Below are 16,152 nucleotides of genomic sequence, written 5' to 3'. Positions count from 1 at the left end.
GAAATTGAGTCCCCAGGTGTAACAAAGGAAATATTCCGTAAGCGTACGACCCGGGACCGCACCGAAACCGCACGGATGAAGATGGCAGGCAAGATTTCGACTCCACAGGTGTTTGGAGCATTCAGATTCGTCCCCATTGGTCCACCGTTCCAAACATACGCTGCTTTGTATGTGTGTGGGTGTGCAAGATATATGTTCCGCTAAAGGAAGAGATCAGGTAAGGTACACATCCATCGAGACAGGCTCAAAAACTCATCAATATTAATTCGTCCACCGACGCAATCGGCTTCGTTTCGCAAGTGTCGGAATTAGCATACAGAGAATGCGCGGCTGTTAACATCTCTGCATGTTGACACCTAATCGTCCATGGCAGCTGAAACTGGTCCTGCTGTCACAGATTGGAAACTCTCCACGAGATGCCAGAAAGAAGCAGCGTAGGAGAGCATGTCTCTCGACGAGTTGTTTCATCAATCGATAGACATTATTCCAAAATTTAATGGACGTCCAATAAGTGCTAACAGCATGGTGGAAAATACAACCGGAGGATGGCTCCGTAAGGCTTCTCTTTGATGCAGATCTCCTACAGCAATACAAGATATCAATCACAACAGGTAGCTGGCAAAAGGCATACATAATTGACATGCAGGAGAAGAATTACGCCCGATCGAGACGATCGGTACGTGTTCGTACCGACACTATCCTGGCCAATCTTCAGAAAAAGTGTTTGTAGAATTGTGCGCGGATAAAGTGCGTTTTGGCCACGTGGCCCAACCCAATGGTTTCGTTTAGGGCCTCAAACTCACTGCGGAAAGCTTCGGCAAACTGTAGTAAAGTCGTTGGATTACAAATGTGACCTACGGTAGACCGTATGTGTGGCAGAAGACAATTTTTTCGTTATTCTTTGGTTTCTGGAGAAGTTGAAGGAGGTATTAGAGTCATTGCCGCCAGATGTTGGCTCCTAACATGATTAATTAACATATTTAAAATATTCTCAAGATATTGTGTACACCAGAGAGTATCATCTTTTATCATGCCATTAAAACTTCCAATATAGGCATCATAATTTCAATATTTTAATTTTTTCAATTAAATTATTATCTACCTTCAATTCCATAACTTTGGAACACAGAGTTTCAGACATTACTTTAAATTTTGTAAATATTGCAAATGACTTACAGTCAAAAATTTATGCCTTAGAGACGAAAATAGGTGAATTAGAGTTAAAATTTAGCGCGCAAAGACTGTAATAGTCCATGGTCCAGGAACAATAAATGGTAATTAGAAATAAAACATAGCTCTGTGTACGCGGTCCTTCCCAAGGGGGCAGTAGCCAGTTCCGATACCTAGTTCTGGACCCGGATATAGACCATCATCGATGGTGATGGTGATTGGTTTGAAAGATTCGTGTAGAAGACATGTTGAAACATCATACGAATAACTGTTTTACTACCATTGTATGTAGTTGTACCCATATACATATGTCTTTCGCTGTCGGAGGTACGAGATTGCGATACATCCGTGTTCTTCATGCAATCTCGTAGAGTCGTGACACATGCGCAATGGCAGGCGGCTAGCCTTGCATTCCATGGCCGCGTCAGCAGATCAGCATGATCATCATCATCCCTCCAGCGGTTTTGTGTGTGTGTTTTTGTGATCATCGATAGCAGCAGCTTCGCCGTCGAAACGCATCATCGCCCGGTTGGTCAACGGCCTTCAGATCCCTACACGTTTCCTAGCAAACAACAACGCTAACTCTCACACTCGCTTTCCTAGGCAGCTATAACTTTAGCTTCTGTTTCAATTTCTCCTTTGTCCACTCACGGTCAGGAAACGAACGACCGAACCCAATCTGATGGTGCATTCCAGTTCCGATGTGCAGATATGTTTCGTGTGCAGCTCACGTGTATGTGTGTGTGTGTGTGTGTGTGGATGGAGAAGCCGTTAGGAGTGGCCCTTTAAATTACACACAGCACACACACACACACAGTACCCCCAAAATAGTAGCGCAACGGGGGGGAGTTGGTGCTGCAGCGCTTGTAAACCACCACCACAGAGTACAGCCACTAACCGAGATACGTGCGCTTCTGCGTTTGACGACCTTCAGGCGCGTTCAGGTTGTTCAAAATCAGTGAAAGTTTTTCAGGCAGATGAGTTGGCGGGTTGGCGGGTGGCCGCTAGCCAGTCGGAACGGAACACCTGTTTTAGACCACCCTTGTTTTTTTTTTTCGAGAGGGAAATGTGCATCACACTGTGAAATGGTACTGGTGATGGTAGCGAGGAGTCACGCGGGTGAAAAGGAAAAGAGCTGCATGCTCGAGCGAGCAGTTGAACGGTGGAACGCGGGAAAAGAAAAGGTCGTTGAAACTTTAAACAGATTCTTCTTACCCGCTCACACAACTACTATGCGCCCAGCGGTATGTGAGTGCATAACAGGCACATATAGCAAGAGCGTAATCATCAAAAGAAAAGAATAAAATTGATCAATGAAAAGGGGGAAAGCCACAGGTGTTGTTTGTTTTTGTGTTTTTGCAGTTTGATGATCATTCAATCATTTGTTTTGTAAATCTCTTCTTCAATCCGCGAGTCCGTCGTGACACGAACCACGCGCGCTCATCATAAATCCGCTTACGCTTTCGCTTTCGGCCGACCACGGCAACAAAGCGGCCACAAATGGCGGATAGGTTCCGTACCGTTTTTGTTTTCCGGTGTGTTTGTATGTCTCCCGTTTTTACGAGCCGGTTTTATTCCACCCGCTTCTGCGAGCAATAAAAACAACGACAAAAAACAACCGGCATACCAATTGTCACCTCCTGGTGCCTTCTCAGCGCTTCGAGCGGGAGTTTCGCCAATTGTGCACACGAAAGGATAAGCCCATTAAAGCATCGCGTGAGACACGCTGTGTACGCAAAACAAATAGTGTGCAATCCGGCACAGCAGATGGACATTAGTAGCCGACAGAGTGACGTTTTACGATGACAGTTACGATAACCCTGCCCATCATCAGTGGTGGTTCAGCGTACGGGGTCAGCGTCGGACGACGGCGTCCACCCATTGAAGCTCGTCAAGCGTTGTTTTATTGCCGTCTGTTAGATTTCATTTTGAAGTAATGGGAAATGAACATGAGTAACGCCCAACACTACTGAGGCCGGTAGTCTTGTGCCCTGCCCGGAAGGTTACTTTGTTGCAGTGACAATTTCCTTTGCATCGGAAAAAACCCTAAAGCTCTAGTTCCTATAACAAGAGTTCCTAAAAGCCTGTAAGAAGCTAGCGGCGATAAGTTTCATCCTTCAGGAATGATTTAATTACCTCGCGATGACAACCTATTCTGCAAATAAAACACTCAAAATTCCTCAAACCACGGCATGACTGCAGGTGTGTCGCGCGGGCTAGTATGAACAATAACAAAACAAAACAACAAAAAAAGTGAAAGGGAGTGCAGGGACGACAAAAAGTAGTCACTCGGGGAGTGTTCCCTGGACATTCCGTTTGTTCGTTCCTTCCACCAAGCCGCGCGCGTAAGATAAGCGAGCGTTCCGAAAGGGCATCAGAGTTCGAATGATTTGATTACGAAATTACCTCTGTCCGGCAGGTGTGTGTCTGTGTGTGTGTGTCGTAAAACGGGTGGCACACCCCGAAACAAAAAGAATTACAAAAGGAAAGAAAAAGCCTCCCCTTCTTCCCAGCCACAACACAAGCCGCAATTGGGGAGATACAGCCCAACCCAACCAAAAAACGGTGGGAAATGTTCATCGAAAATTGTTGTCACTCGTACACACAAGACCACCGGACCAACGAACGGTAATTGGGCAACCTTTTTTTGTTGTTGAACACCGTTCATAGACGGCTGTCGAAAATCCCTGGAGAGGCGATGGCTAAAAATCTCGTTTTAGCTCCTGCCGGTGCGAACGCCCGCGCGGTTGGTAGATAGCTGCTGGTGAAGCTCGCTAGTGATGTGCGCCCTGGAGCTCCGGTCCGACTCCGGCTATAGTTAATCCAATTCCAACTCCGGCTAAATTAGATTCACTAATTCCGCCCGGAGTCAAAATCGTCCAGAGTCGGAGTCATCCGGAGTCGGAGTCGTCCGGAGTCGTCCAGAATCGCCCGGAGTCATCTGAAGGCGTTTGAAGTCGCCTGAGGTCATCTGGAGTTACCTGGAGTCATCCGGAGTCGTCCGAAGTCGTCTGGAGTCACCCGGAGTTATTCGGAGTCGGAGACATCCGGAGTCATCTGGAATCGCCCGGAGTCATTTGAAGTTGTTCGGAGTCGCCTGAGGTCACCTGGAGTCATCCGGAGTCGTCCGAAGTCGTCTGGAGTTAGCCGGAGTCGTCTGGAGTCAGCCGGATTCGGAGTCGTGCTGAGTCGTCCGTACATTGCACCTACCGTCTTCGGGCGTCCCGGACTCTGGACGACTCTGGATGACTCCGGACGACGCCTGACAACTCAGAAAGACTCCAGATAATTTCAGATGACTCTGAACGACTCCGGAAAATTCCAGATGACTCCGAACTACTACGGATGACTTCAGACGACTCCAGATGACTCCGAATGACAAAGACTTCGGAGGACACCAGACAATTCCAAACGGCTCCGGATAGTACTGGACGGTTCAAACTTCCGGAGTTGGTTCCGAAATTTTCGGAATCGGATGGGAGTCAAATCCAGATGTTTGCCAACATTTCCCATCGCTAAAGCACGCCCACCCAAGGATCGACCACTTTTTGGAACTAAATTATCACACTTCCCCGAGCACTTCTTGCACGTCTAATCTAGAACCCTTCAAAGGCAACGAGCGTCTTGAGCCCGTGGCAGGATGGCGAATCAGTGTGCTAACCAATTAGACACTCGTCGAGCGGTCTGGGCACTATCGGGTAGGTCTATACGGTGTAGCCGGGGATGTACATTCACTAGCTCCGAAAAAAAACCGGATTCTCGTACCACCTGTGTGTTGTGCCGTCCCCTCCAAAACCGCGCAGGGGTTCGTCGTTTACTTCCTTTATACCGCCACGCAATCGCAATCAATGAGCGATGTGACACACGGTGTGTACATTGGGTAGAAAGACTCGAAGAAATAGGAGAAAAAATGATGAATGAACGATGTTGCAAACGACCCTCATGCCATCGTGCCGAGGAATATTTTTTCAAATATAATTTTTTCTGCAGGCATACGCCTCCTGTTTGCGGTTGGAAACGGCCACACATTGTGACCAATAAGGCACTGCGCGATGAGCTGACATCTCCCGCCGGCCGATGGGAGCGATACACAAAGAGGAAGACACTCTTCTTCTTCACGACAAAAGCACAAGAGCGCGCGCGGCCGACAGACTAGCCGACCAGACCTATCGACGGCCTAGCCCAAAAACTTGCCATCCTGCTAAAAGCCACTTAACAGATGTACCGGACGACTATTCCAATCCCAAGGTTCGTGCCACTTGCTTTGCTCCCCTAACCTCCCACCCGGGAGTTGCCTTGGGGCCTGGACCTTTCATCAGGTTTCGTTCACATGGCATCGCCAAAATGTGAAGTTTTTTTTTATTCGGATGGCGTGTTTCGCGCCCCTCCTCTACCTCGGTTTATTAGCTTTACTGAGTAGCGTGGATTGGCTGGACCAGTACTCGGGCGAACTCTTTGGCGGGGGAGGGGAGACTAGATAGCGAGAAGCTCAATCGATACAGGTAATTGTTTCACGGGATCCGCATCCATCCACCTAGCATGCGCTAAAACCAGCATGATCTCAGCGCTAGTGCAAACAAACATACAAAGACTTGGTTGGCTTGGTCTTATTGTCTACTTTGGGGTCTGGTTTCACGGTTCACGCCCGAAAATCCTCGCCATTGCCCAAAAAGTTAGCCAAACTGTACACGGCAAGAATGACTTCCCAATGCCCCAACACCCTGGAACCCATCCCCAGTTCACCCGCTCCTCTGCTCCACTGTTTGCCTCTTGTGCGAGGCAAATATTGTGTCACGATCAATATTGACAATTCACATGAAATCCTCAATGAACGCCGTATCCGCAATCGTCTACGACATATACGACAAAAAAAAACCCCGACATACTATCTCTCTCCCATATTGGGGACGCCATATTGGGAGGAGTTCTTCTCGTCACATGACCCACCCGATGGTTACGAAGGTCACGCCGAGAGAACCTTCACACAGGAGAAGCAACGAAACCGCCGAGGTTCACATGAAAATAATTGAGGTAAAAACCGGCGGGGAAATCTGAAGACACTTTGATTTTGAGCATTGTAATAGAAAAGCCCTGAACTCTGGTACACTCACCGGCAGGTCCTCCTTTGAGGTTCATCCGTCTGCCTCGCCGTGAATGACCTGGCGGTTGGTGTTCTCGCCCAAGGAATCTCGGTCGCAAAAAAACAAGCTTCAACCGGGATGGGTCGTGCAGAATTCAAGAGAAAGTAAACCCCCTTCCAACAGTGACCGCCACACAGGGTAGATGCGTAGAGATAGCAGCCATCGCCTAACCGCCCGAGGAGCGATTTCGTCGCTGCTGGCGCGCTCAGGCTCAAGCGAAGCAGCGCTACAGACAATTGAAATTAGGCTCTGGGCTAACACGGATGCTGCCCGGGAAGGAAAAGGTTGCACATCCACAAAGACGCGTGTCGTGGCGGGCACGCAAGCGAACGAGCAATAACAAACAAACGCTTGTTTGGTGGGGCGGCGAACCGCCGACCCCAATCTGGGTCGCGCCACAAGCCGTAGCACAGTTTCCGAAATTTCTCTCAGCCGAACTCGAGAAAAAAAAAAGTACAACAAAAACTTGATTGCTCCACAGCACGGCTCTCCCGCTTTCCGCGTTGGAAAGTTGGGCACGAGCGAGCGTGGACTGGCTGTGAAACCGTACACCCCCCTACCGCCGCAGCGGACTCTCACCGCACACGGTGCGCGCGCACGTACATCAATGAACGCGCAGTACACCTTCGAGCGGAAGACCTTGGTCGAGAAAGCGGCCAGTCTGTGCGATGAGAGCAGGTTGCATTCCAGACGAGGACGTCACCGCTTGCTGGAACCTGCACCGGGAGCAGTTCGATCAACTCGGTCGGCCGGTGCAAGATTCGTCATCTGCACGCGCAACTCGGACGATGAAGACGACGGCAAAGACGACACAACACGGTCGTGCAGTGTATATAGGTCGCGTTCCGGTTTTTGGTATTTTGCCCCTTCTCTCTCTCTCTCTCTCTCTCTCTCTTTCTCTCTCTCTCTCTCTCTCTCTCTCTCTCTCTCTCTCTCTTTCTCTCTCTCTCTCTCTCTCTCTCTCTCTCTTTCTCTCTCTCTCTCTCTCTCTCTCTCTTTCTCTTTCTTTCTCTCTATCTCTCTCTCTTTTAATATAACCGAAGTAAACCTTGGATCCTATATCCTCACCGATATCTCTTTCCCCTAACTTCCCAAAGAACGGTACGCCTCCTGGAAATACACCCCCAGGGGCACCAGTTTGCGTCCCACTTGCGGACTTCAGAATGTTGTTGTCTATTTATTTTGCTGTCGGTTCGTTTGTTTCGTTTCGGCCGACACCGGTTCACCGGGACAAGAACCCCGAAATGACTCCTACTCCGAGCGCTTCACAGCTTCATTCAGCAGATGAAGCCGATAGCGATTGGAAGCAGCAGTGCCACTACCTCCGCACGGGCGGCACAAAATGAGGCCAAACATTGAGGCCAACTGAAAAGGTAGGAACGAATGCACGCACACACACACACCGAAACCAGCAACAGCAACAACAAAAAAAAGCAAAAGGAATGGAGGAACAAAAAATTTGGAACCTGTTTCCCCCGTGGAGCCTGCTGCACTGCCACCGACACCCTCAAACCACAGCAGTGGTTTGATACGTTTGATATAAGACGATTTCGTGTTATTACGCTGGCAGTTATCGGGTTCACAGGTAGTGCTGAAGGCATTGCTGTACACGCACCAGGTCGCAAATCGCATGTAGAGTAGTACCCCGACGCAACCAACCACAGACGGTGGTGATGGTACAGCCAGCGAGGAGGGGAAGCAGAGGGCGAGACGACTTCAGTTTTCTCTCCAAGTGATTGCCATATTTCCTTTTTTGAGGACACGAGCGCGTATAATGCGCAAACCAATAATGGGCGCTACGTATCTACGAAGCTGTCTGTAGTGGTAATGGTAGCAGTAGTGCCGGCAAAATAGTACTAATCACATTAAAATGTTACCCGCTCGTATTGTCGGCTGTAATGGTATTGGTGTCAGCCCACGTGCCGAATGGGGACAACGTACGCTCATATCACGCTTTCAAACGGGGCAACAAAAAAGCAAGACGTCAAACAGGTAGTAATAGTGCACCGTTCACTCGAATACTACGGCGGTTCTTGGAGACATGCAACGTTGGGAACGTCCATCGCGAGCAAAACCCGTAGGGAACAGTTTCTTCAAAGGGATGGTAAAAAGGCCCATCGCTGCAAAGTTTGTGTGCATGTCCTACTCGCAAGCCTCATCCCTCTCGTTCTCCAATGCTCTCCAGTGCCAATCGTGCAAGAATGCAACCGTGCCGCTTGGAATTAGTTGAAATCGATGTTTTATTGTAAGCGCCCGGGGGCTGCCTCGCTTGCCTCGGATTGACCCACATAAAGAAGAAGAAAAACACAAAACCGATTAATCTGACTCCCACCCCATCGCGCTTATGTGCTGAGGATTTGGTTCGATTTCAAATGTCGTTTTCGACTTCCTTTTCCAAGGCAATCCATATAACCTAATGTTAGTAGATGCTGCTGCTACTGGTCCTATGTCGACATTGATTTTGGATAATGATGGGGCGATCTAGCCCACCGCGGCGATGACTTGACCTCTGACTAACGACAACGTGTGTGTATGTGGTAAAACGAGAAAACCTGCTCTATGGCACAAACACACACACACGCACACACACTTTGGTATTCTGTATGATAGTGGATCAGCAAAGCATTGATGGTCCCTGAGCGCATATGCTCACCGTACCAAACAGACTTCCAAACGGTTGTCCTATGCCTTGGTATTCCTATCTCCCTCCTTTCCATTTGCATTCACTGTGCCAAACAGTCACACGCACACACACACATACACCTTTTGGAACGGATATATTCGGCGGTGATGGGTAATCCGTAGTGGAGTCGACCATCTACTCCAACTCAGACGTTGAAAAACTAAATCCGAGCACGAATCAAAAGACTTGAAAACTTGACACCTCAATTCCGGTCCAGGGCTAAACGAGTCCGGCGTGCCCAGTGAGCGAAAAGAGAATTCGGTTATGAAATGGTCGGTGACCTCGCATCAAGACCGTTAACCAGCTTGCTAAGAGTAGGGCAATGTGCGAATGAAAAGCAACTGGCCGGCGAAGGGTAATCCGTCGACTAGGCGGCATAGGTTTACTGCGGCACGTCCGGCACGGGGAGTTCCGACCAGGCTAGATGACTCTAACCACTAACTGGAGTAGAGCGCGCACACCGAGCCATTCTGATGAATCCTCGTGAGGAGTACGCGGAGTTCCAATTAGCAGCAGAATGAGTTACCAATTTCTTTGGGTTTTTTTTAAACATCCACTATCGATTGCACCCCACACATGGTTGAATTCTTGAGAGTTGTTCAATAAGATCACATTCACTATCCACACTTTGGTGAGAAAACAGAAATTCCAGCGACGTTCAGGACGCAAGGTACTCGCCCTAGCACTCAATCGGAACATCTAATCTCACTTCAGGTGCTTGTGTCTTGAAAATCCGCACAGTTATACACAGACGGTAGTCCACATCTGGAGCACATCTTCAACTCCCCATCACCATTCATCACTGTGGGAGTGTGCAGAACTGACTTCCTCGACCTCACTGGCCACACACCCAGAACACAAGGCAAACTTGATGTCTCACCGGCTATCACACTGCTATCACATCACGGCTGCTCGAGGGACGGTCTCCTCCCATGCAACCGAACGTATTCGCGGGCGGGTTTTTTTTTTTTTTTTGGTGGTTGATTGATGATTGATGAAGTTTGCATGAAGTTCAAGAGCGCCCTGGGAGTTCCGTTTGCTGTAAACACATCCCTCACCCGCTCCAAAACTGATATCCTGGCGAGGCTGGGCTCTGTCACTAGAGAGTCGAAGCAAATCGGTAGTACAACACTGCCTAGTGGCTGTCACTGGTGAGATTGCATTGCAGCATCAGTTCCTACTTGCACATGTCGTCCACTCCTACTTCAGCATTGTTTGATAGTAGAGCCACAGCTGATCATGCCGCACATGTTTTGGGGTCAGGAATCACACACACACACACACACACACACACACACACACAAACAACACACAAACAAGGTTGTTTTTTTGGAGGAGAAAGGTAGAGAGAAGGCTGTCCACGAAGAGTTCGGCATGATCCTTCCAATGTATTCTTGCGCGCAAAAATCCATCTTTTCCGCCGCTCGCTCGAGACATTTGGTTTGGTCCACGCTCCATCAAAACGTCGGGAACAACCATTGCGCTTTTCCACAACCTGCCCCCCCCCTCCTTCCTCCTCACCCCACTCTGAATTATGGGGTATGCTACATTTTGGGTGGCCCACTGGCTGGGAATCCACTCGCACACGAGACCGGGAATGTGTGTGTGTGTGCGTACGTTCGTGTGTGTGTGTGTTATACGAATGTGGCCTCAAGATTGCTTTCTCCCAAAGAAATGGAGGGGGGGGACGATCCATGTTTCTCTTTTGGGAGGCGCTCGATACTTTCCACCCCGGTTTTGCTATGCACCTTCCCCCTGGTGTATCCCAATTTTTGCACTCGCTCACTCGCTCTCTCTCTCTCTCTCACCGGTACGGCATGTTTCCGCTTTCCATTCCGGAACCCCCCCGAACAGCACACTGCCAGGACACGCTAAAAAAACGGCAGGGGAGAAATGTGAGGGAGGGCTTTCGGAATTCCAAAACACCATTTCTTATCCACCGAAAACACCACGCTGTGGCTGCTGTGTGTGTGTGTTCTTTTGATGTTTCTCTCTCTCTCTGTCTCGTCATTTCTCTCATACTGAGCGGGCTGCTTTCCTTCCAGCGCTGCGGAGTGTAATGTTGGTGCCTTTTCCTTTGTTGCCGTGGTTGATTTGTGCTCCGCTGTTGTTGTCCATAATCCGCCGCCGCTACTTTCTCTCTTTACGCTTGCCTTCCCCCCTACCTCCCCATCGCCTCTCCCTTTACGCCCGCTTATCACAGCCGTTATCCAGCCGTTGTTGCGCATTCGGCGGCTCTCCGCGGGTAAATGAAAGTTGATAGAGCAGTTGAAACCACCACCTTACCTTAACAACACAGCAAAAAAAAAAACAGCAATGTTTGGCCCGGAGCGGTCAGGTTCGGCGGCACTCGGCACACTGAAAAGCGTCGCTTGACACACACACACACACACACACACACACAGAGCCGCTAATGGCAATAAACATATGGTACCAACGGACAGAGCTGACTTTGGTGCGGAGATGAAGGTAGCTCGCAGGCAAGCCAGACCTCGAATATGCGATGGAATACGCTGGCGAGGTGCTACGATACCCACCCACGAGCTCCTTCCCAAGCCGGTCCCACGCCTGCGATCCAGAGATGTCGGTGCCAATTCATTCACAGGTGTCATTATCACCTGCGGTCTCCTAACAGGATTATGGTACAGGCAATGGTAGTAAGCAGGCAGAGTAAAGATACATCTACAAAGCCCGCTTGCCAACAGGATCTTTCATGTTCAATGCAATTGAAGGAAGGAAAAAAAGCATCCATCGAAAAAGCAAAAAAAAAAATCAAAACCGAAAAGGGTTCGTCGTCTGCGGCAAAGTCCTTCCTGCAGTCTTCAGTCGCTGCAAGCCTCAACAAACCGTTCCCCGTGCATGTGATCGATGGAAACGAAAACTTAGGCAGTTTTGGGTGTTGTGCAATGGTCCTTGCGCCGACCACTCCGATTATTTGCCGTAATCGCGCACCGTTGCGTAACGGCAAGAAACGTGTCTCTCCCCCTCAACAACAACAACAAAACACCATCAAAAAAAAAAAAACCAAAAAGGACGGACGAAAAAAGGCTTCCCAAAACCGAAGCCGCGATCTTCGTACGCAAGTAGCGTTCGTCCACACGGCGTGGTTTGTTGTTGCTGCTGCCACGTAGCCTCTGCACGTCATCAGCGCGTCTGCAGCTTCACCGCATAAACGTGCGCGCGGTGCGTCCCTCTCTCTCTCTCTGTCTGTGTGTGTGTGTGTCAGCGGACCACCTCAAGGATGAAAACTTTCACACTTTCGTCAGCCACTCGGAGTGATCGGTAGGCCCCGACCGCCGGGTCGTGGAACCCCGTATCCCGGGGCGGGAGGCCACCTGAGTCCAACTTTTTCGGCCACGATTGCTGCTGCTGCTGCAATGTGGCCCTGATGTGGTGCGTTGATCGTTCCGAACGACACACACACACGACACACACACACTGGTGACCGCCACCGTAAACGATATCCTGTTCCACTTTTTTTGTTCGGTGTGTTCCACTTGCACGAATGCTGCACCAGCTTGCGAGCACAAAATTTTGCCCAAAAAAATTTCCATTTCCCTACGAACTGTAATATTCGCACTCACCTGGTTCAGCTCGAACAGGGCGCCCGTACCGACTGGCACGCGGGCACCAGCCCTGGCCGGGGCGAGTGCAGCTGCAGGTTGAATGAAGTTGCCGCGGCCAGTGTAAAAGCTGCGCTTGATCGGGCCGCTGACGCTGTGCGCGACCAGCGGCGTCCCGCCGGACCCGGCCGAGAGCAGCGCGGCCCGGTGGCCGCCTCCGCCGCCTCCACCATCGCCACCGACGTTCACTACCGGGCCGGACGCGGGCAGCGACAGGTCCCGCTGCTGCTGCTGCTGCTGACCGAGCGGACCCTTCGCGACCGCCAATAGCTGACACAGTTTCTCCTGCACTACGCGGACACAGGCCCGGTTGGACGAACTTAAACACGCCATAGTCAAAACAATTGTGAGCCGTTCGATGGACCGCTCGAGCACTCGAAGCCCCCGAAATGCCGTTGCCTGTTGCCTGCTGTCTGTCTGTCTGTCTGCCTGCTGCTGCTGCCAACTGCTGCTGATGATGCTGCCGTCGCTTCTGCTACTACTATACTATGCTCGCTCGCGGTGCGAGTGACGTTTCGCTGCGTGTGTGTGCCCCACCAAAAACGGGTGCCGTTCCCTTTACCACCCCACCTTCAAACCCGAAACCAAACCCGAGCTAAGCGAGGGCGCGCGCGCGCGCGCACACACCACACCGCCGATCAGGCCCCGATCGGCGGCCCGATACCGCCCGTTCCGTCTCCACCGGCAGCGCAGCGTGACTTTTCCAGCCACGATATCACACGATCGGGGCCCGGGCGAACCGCCGTCGTCTGCTGCGGGGCCCGATCGGGTACCGCGCTTCGGGCTTCCCGCTCTCTCTCTCTCTCTCTCTCGCGACTGCGACCCACTTATCCGGGGCTGCGCAATCGGGCTCCCACTCTAGGCGGAGCGCGCTCTCTCTCTCTCTCAAGCCCTCTTTCGATGCCTGAGTGGAGGCCGCTGGAAGGAGGGGAATGTGGTTGGTCCAAAGAGTGCGGGACGGTGTACGCTCTGAATCGGTGGTACCGGTTTGCCGAGAGCGTAAAATGCGCCTCCGAGCGCCGAGCGCGGAGAGCAGCTACTAGGCGCGGGCCACAGCCTCTCTGCTCTTGCTGCTGCGGGGCCGTTCCCAAGACGCGTCTGGTAGGGGCCGACTTCGTCGCCGACTTCGGAAAGTTTTCGGCGTTCGGGATGCCTTGCTGTTTGCGAAGATTGAAATGTCGTCTTGTCTATCGCCCAACGGTCAAAAGCCGAAGCTTTTTAATTGACCTTTCACTGTTTCTATCTGTGTCTCGCTCTAATTTGAGCGATTTTCCCTTGGTGAGTGTCCCCGAGCCTCCTCGTGTGGTTGTTGTTGTTGGAAGTTGAAGCCGAAACCCCCTCGTGCGCTGCCAAAATCTGCGAAGAACGAAATCGAGTGGCTCAAGCGAAAGAACGAAAAAAAAAAAAATGATGAACGAGTGTGCTGTGACAATAACACACACGCACGCACAAAGCGATACCCGAAATCTGGTGCGATACCGGCTTTCAGTGGAGCAAGTACACACATGCACACATTTGGCCACACCAGCGCTCTGTTCTAGTGCAGGTAGTTTTCTGCAGTCCACGGTGATACTACACACAGCCACGCACTTGGCTATTTTCAATAAATCGAATTGTGTTGATGTAATTGTGTGCACAGTGTAATTTCAGAGAGAAAATCTGCGAAAAAGGGGAGGGGGCTATTAAAACGAATATTCGTGCAGACCCCCGTTCGGGTTTTGCTTCGGCTTCGGGTTTGCTTCGGCTTCGGGACCCGACGGATCACTTGAATAATTTCGCCAATTCAAGTTCTTATTCAAGCGCTTATTCAAGGGATCTCTGAGTGCTGGTGACCGTTGGGTCGCTTTCACTCCGAATGGTCTCCAGGCAGCACCTGGTTCATTCGCTTCCACCACACGACGGCATTACAAAAAATTTCCCGACTTGCTGTCCTTGTCGCTCGATTTCACTCTCTCTCTCTCACTCTTTCTTTTTATGTTCTTCTCTGTTTCTTTTTCTGTTTTCCTTTTTTTCCTTTCTTTCTCTCTGTCTCTCTCTCGCTGTCTACGTTCCTCTCCCAACAAGCGACCGGATATAGTGGGAGTAAGAGAGGGATTTCCACACAAACACACTGCAACAGGTGACGAAGGCACCGATGATGGTGATAATTGATGATGATGATGACCAGGAGATCGATAGGAGGGTAGAGGGCCGTGCGGTAGCCCAGGCGCTCCAAAGGGAAGATCACTGAAACAAAGAAAAGCGAAGGAAACGCATGAGATACACAATGACTTTGGAACGCAAACAGGACGTGTAGCCCTAAATCACTATCACCTAACGTGTCGGTGCCATTGTACAGTCAGCAAACGCACAACCAAACAAACAGCACAGCATGTCCGTTCCAAGTTCAAATCCCGAATGGTAGAAACTATTTTAATGATGCGCTCGTCCTCGTAACCATAATTTATTCTCTTTTGTTTGTAAAATTCCTCTATCCGGTTGACACATACCATTATATCAGCGGTCGGCGAACTATTCAGTTAATTTTGTACTTAAATTATCAAATTATTGAAAATTTAACATCAAAACAATTGATTAGTGATTTCAAGCAATGTGAAAGGTGGTATTATTCGAGTGCTGTCATACCATCATTCAAGCAAGGTTAAAGACTGGTAATTCCTGTTAATAAAATTAATTGTAATAATAGTATGGTGGAGGTTAGATCCTGGGATCCTTGCATTGATTTATTTAGTGGTAACTTTGCACAAGAAAAATTGATCTGATGTTTAAGGAGTTAGTTTTGATATACCGGCATTTAACTGCTTCATGTAATACACGCCGTATAACGAGATATAAATTCAACATCTGAGTTGGTTTGGGAAGCGAAGATATTAACGAGAGGGCCAAATTGTCATTGTTTGGCATCACCAAAAGCCATTTGAAGCCTAAAATACTTTTTGGAAAAGCCAGTTTTTACTTTCAACGGGATTCTGCTCCAACCCATAAGGCTGAAATCGTTTATAGTTCATAAACAAAGGTTAATAAATTAATAAAAGTTAGAATAATACGACGGTATGTAGAAAATGTCATGTTACAAGATGTTCAGTACGCATGTATTGTTATACGATTAGTTGCTTTCCGTCTTTGCCAGACTTTGCCGACCGCTGCCCTAACTGATTGACCTATTCCAGGGGTCTCCAAACTACGACCCGCGGGGTGCATGCGAGCATCCAAAGCATGTAATGCGGACCGCGATGACTTTGTAAAGCTTATTTTTTGGCTAATTAATCAAAAAAATAGTTTTTTTTTTTACTTTTGAACGAGAATTATACATCCATTAATTCTGAAGATAGCGTCAAAATGGCCCGCAACAACGTTATTTGTGAAGCAATGCGGGCCGCCAACTGAAAAGTTTGAAGATCCCTGAACTATTCCATTGTGTGATTTGAAATAGTTGATGGAAAAAAGAAAGTTTTGTTCGGAATCAATTTCGGCTAACTCCAACATTTTCTGGAATCGATTCCGGATAGTATGTCCGGAATCAGTTTTTGGAATT

General features: G+C 49.5%; 1 protein-coding gene across 6 annotated transcripts in view; it reads right to left on the bottom strand.

The window, feature by feature from the left end:
- The window catches only part of LOC121588296 (all trans-polyprenyl-diphosphate synthase PDSS1-like), a 56,822-nt gene that overhangs the window by 32,111 nt on the left and 8,559 nt on the right, over positions 1-16,152 (bottom strand). For 4 of the 6 annotated variants that reach the window (XM_041906054.1, XM_041906063.1, XM_041906071.1 and 1 more), the window contains exon 2: positions 12,579-14,843. In XM_041906054.1, the coding sequence (XP_041761988.1) occupies positions 12,579-12,950 (372 nt within the window). In that variant the 5' untranslated portion in view covers positions 12,951-14,843. The remainder of the gene's footprint in view (positions 1-12,578; positions 14,844-16,152) is intronic. The other 2 variants (XM_041906090.1, XM_041906098.1) reach the window with 1 other exon arrangement.

The sequence above is a fragment of the Anopheles merus genome, chromosome X, assembly GCF_017562075.2.
Source record: "Anopheles merus strain MAF chromosome X, AmerM5.1, whole genome shotgun sequence".
Lineage (NCBI taxonomy): Eukaryota > Metazoa > Arthropoda > Insecta > Diptera > Culicidae > Anopheles > Anopheles merus.
Note: the sequence above shows the minus strand (reverse complement) of the source record. Positions and strands in the feature narration are given on the sequence as shown.